The 3938-nt window shown below is 47.7% G+C and overlaps 1 protein-coding gene across 1 annotated transcript; it reads left to right on the top strand.

The window, feature by feature from the left end:
- The first annotated feature begins 2132 nt into the window (after window positions 1–2132).
- On the top strand, window positions 2133–3339 carry LOC543140 (expansin-A31). Its single transcript, XM_044504194.1, has 2 exons — window positions 2133–2365; window positions 2499–3339. Exons 1-2 carry the CDS (start codon window positions 2233–2235, stop codon window positions 3128–3130), a joined length of 765 nt encoding a protein of 254 aa, XP_044360129.1. The 5' UTR covers window positions 2133–2232; the 3' UTR covers window positions 3131–3339.
- Window positions 3340–3938: the final 599 nt, after the last annotated feature.

Here is a 3938-nt window from a genome sequence, read left to right as displayed (position 1 = left end):
GGATCGGGCGATCGGGAGGGGCGGGATCGAGCGATCGGGAGCGGTAGAGGGTGAGCGCAGGTGCGGGATCGGGTGATCGGGAGCGGCAGCGGGTGAGCGAGGCTGGCGGCGGGAGCGGGATGGATCGGGAGCGGCAGCCAGTGCAAGAGGTGCACAAACGGCGGCGGCTGGATGGCGGCAGAGGCGGCGCGGAGGAGACGCGCGGCGGCGGTGGAAGCGAGAGGAAAACCTAGAAAATTGATACCATGTGAACAATGATTTAGTGCATGGATGATTCATTGATCGTGCACTAGACACATATATATAGGTATAAGGTTGCGACCGGTATCTTGTCTCCTAAGATACACGTACATACAGAGACACTACATATACTGGATACGAAATCCAGACCTACATACATGTACACATGTTCAACACATACACCTATGTTTCCTTCTGTGACTAAGCAGTGATATGTAATTAGTGCATAGAGGTGATGCTGAAATCACTTTATTTCCATTGTAACGTCTCAGATCAGTTAAGTCTGTGCTAATTCCTAAAACATATACCAACTAAACCTAATTGTTAAACACTAGCTAGTTTTCTCATTGATAAGTGATCAACTTCCATATGAAACATTTTAAGTTATATTTTTGCAGGAAAATATTTAAGTTGGAATATGAGTTTTTCCGACAAAGAGTGAATTTTATTAACTCAAAATGAAGTATCAAGTGGACACATTCAGCCTATGCATAATTAGGATGCGCACAACCAACACCAACACACACATACAAGTAAACAAGCTAGCAAAGAGCAAAGTCATACAAATTAAAATCAAAGTTATACCCAAGCGAGGAAAAAAGAACAAACCCCAAAGCGATCAAAACAATGATCGACAAACTAGCTAAATCAACGGCTATATCCGCATTAACCATCTCTTCAGGTCATGACATCACAAGGACACCGAGGTTATTCAACTGCAACGCCTTTATAAAGGGAACAGCGTGCAAGCGCCGGCGTCACAGGATCCAACCAAAGGCCGGATTCTAGGTTTTCACCCTTAAGTTCGGATATGATATTGTATAAATGAGAAAGAAGTGTTTATAAAGAAAATACCAAAGACTTTCACCGCCAAAATTGTGCTGAAGACATAGCGGCCGTATACTTGTATGATTGGCACTGATCACATGGCTGATTCAGTTTACGAGGATTAAGAAACTAACTTGTACTTGCATACACATTCGATGCCTTGGTGTCTTTGTCAGAGTAATCCAAACAGCATAACTCAAAAGCATACGGCACGCATCTAATACAACTATCAAGTAATAATCATGCATGTTCTCTCAAAAATAAATTAGGATTCCACAACTAGTAATATGGTGTTAGTCGTCGTTTGACCTCAGATTATAAGAAGCAAACAACTGGATGCATATTGTGTGACCGCTTTAATGTTTAGCTCGATCATATGGCCAGTTAGTTAGAAAGACACAGCCAGTTGCGGCGGTGCAAGAATAGGAGCGAGTTAGAGGCTTGCAGTTAGAGACTGTTTTAAACTTATAATTAGTGGTGGCTAACGTGACATCCAGCACTAACTAAGGAATAATCATAAAGTAAATATAGTCCGGCTTTCAGCTACTCGCCTGCGTTGAAAACTGTACGGTCCGAATGTAGGCAGCCAAGAAATTGGAACGTACGGCTTCGTCTTCTCTGGTGCGAAAAAACATAAACTGGCCAAGCAGAAAAAGCAAAATATCATAAACGTTCACCCTTTTCAAATCAGTTCAAAAGTAGAAGCCCTCTCGCAGAAACATTTGTGCACGCTGAACCAAAGCACGCTTTGTTTTAGCTGCTACTACTAGCTATAGACTTGGTAGAGTAGTCCCTGGAAGAATGTCAAATCGGCTGTTCAGTTAACCTATCATTCTGAATGTATTTAATTAAGAAGCGAGATAGGAGAGCTCGGTCGATCTGACCTGCATTCGATGATTAGAACGCGTAAGTCAATCTGTGGAGGTTGCAGCCATGTGCATCCATACGATCGTTGGAACCGCGATCTCATATGTTAACACGACAATCATTCTTCTCCATCTGAACCCATACCCGGCCGGCCTCATTCATAAGCTAGCTACATCCTATTTAAGCACCACCATTATCCCATCATTCCTCACCTACGAACCCACTCGATTGCCATAACATCTAGCAAGCTCGCTAGACATCCGATCTCTCCCTGCTTCTGGGACTCTCAGCAGAGAGATGGCAGCTGGGATGCGCTTCCTGCAGCTGTTCGCCGCCGTTCTCGCGTTCTGCTTCGTGCAGGCCAGGTCCGACTACTGGCATCAGGCCTACGCCACCTTCTACGGCGGCGCCGACGGTGCTGAAACAATGGGTAAGCCAGATAATCAAGCCTTAACTCCGGCTTGCTCCGGCACCATCATTTTGCCCAATATTACTTATCTATGCAAGTACGCAATGCAATGCTTGTGTGCATGTCTGACTTTATCTGCATGTGCAATGTGCAGGTGGCGCATGTGGGTACGATAACCTGTACGCTGCGGGGTACGGGCTCAACAACGCGGCGCTGAGCACGGTGCTGTTCAACAACGGCTTGTCCTGCGGGCAATGCTACCTCATCACCTGCGACACCAGCAAGTCGAATATGTGCAAGCCCGGCACATCCATCACCGTGTCCGCCACCAACTTGTGCCCTCCCAACTGGGCTCTCGCCAACGACAACGGCGGGTGGTGCAATCCTCCCCGTGAACACTTCGACATGTCCCAGCCTGCCTGGGAGAACCTCGCCATCTACCGCGCTGGCATTGTCCCTGTCCTCTACCAGCGGGTCGCGTGCCAAAGGCAGGGTGGCCTGCGTTTCACCATGAGCGGCTTCAACTACTTCGAGCTGGTACTGGTGACCAACATCGCCATGAGCGGGTCGATCAGGAGCATGTCAGTGAAGGGGACCAACACGGCGTGGATCACGATGTCCCAGAACTGGGGCGCTAACTGGCAGTGCCTAGCGGGGCTGAAAGGGCAGGCGCTCAGCTTCGGCATCACCTCCTCCGGCGGCCAGTACAAGGTCTTCCAGGACGTCGTGCCGGCCTGGTGGCTGTTCGGACAGACCTTCTCCACATGGCAACAGTTCGACTACTAGCTATAACATTTCTATAATTTGTATTACTATTATCAGTTCGCTCGTTCAGGGCGAACATGCATGAAACTCTCCAGACGCATACTCATTATTTCTTGGATCCCTTTTGATTCTTCAGCTCGTTGCCCATCGAGTGGCAGCGGTAGATTTGAATTGCAATATCTGTAATCCACGACCACCTAGCTATTAAAGGATTACTTGGCGTGGAACAATATCGATCCCCACTCTGTCTCCTTCATCTAGAACAGTATATATGCATGCATGTGTAACTACATATCGTGCATGTGCTGCTGAGTGATGACATGCTGGAAGCTGCTCACCATGTCTAAGTCAGATTCCTCGCGACCGTGCTGCAACAATAAGGCAACAACAACCGACTGAACCGGGAGCACATGCGAGACAATGTCAACTCCTCGTCGGCGCGCAACAATGTCAACCCGTCTACGCAAAGGCCGACTGGCTTGGACACGGCGGCGCTTAATTTGCTCGAACGGAGAAGACAACATGGTCTCCGAATGAGACGAGTAACTGCTCCGACGAGACGTCGGCTGGTGATTGTAGCGACGACGTTTACGATGATTTGGATTGAGGGTTGAGACAACTATACAGATGGGAGTTGCGCTTCTTCAAGTTCTACGAGGAGACGACAGACGGACATGGACTAGTGGAGGGCCTCTCGTGGCTACCATATATGGATACGGAAGTTTGAGCTCTACATCTCGAAGCCCTACAAGTGAAAAGAGTCAAATGGTTTTGTTTTAGCCTACAGTACTACCTTTTTTTCTTTCGGGAATGTTTTTCACTCGACTAA

Source organism: Triticum aestivum, chromosome 4A, assembly GCF_018294505.1.
Source record: "Triticum aestivum cultivar Chinese Spring chromosome 4A, IWGSC CS RefSeq v2.1, whole genome shotgun sequence".
Classification (NCBI taxonomy): domain Eukaryota; kingdom Viridiplantae; phylum Streptophyta; class Magnoliopsida; order Poales; family Poaceae; genus Triticum; species Triticum aestivum.
This window is presented reverse-complemented; position numbering and strand designations above follow the sequence as displayed.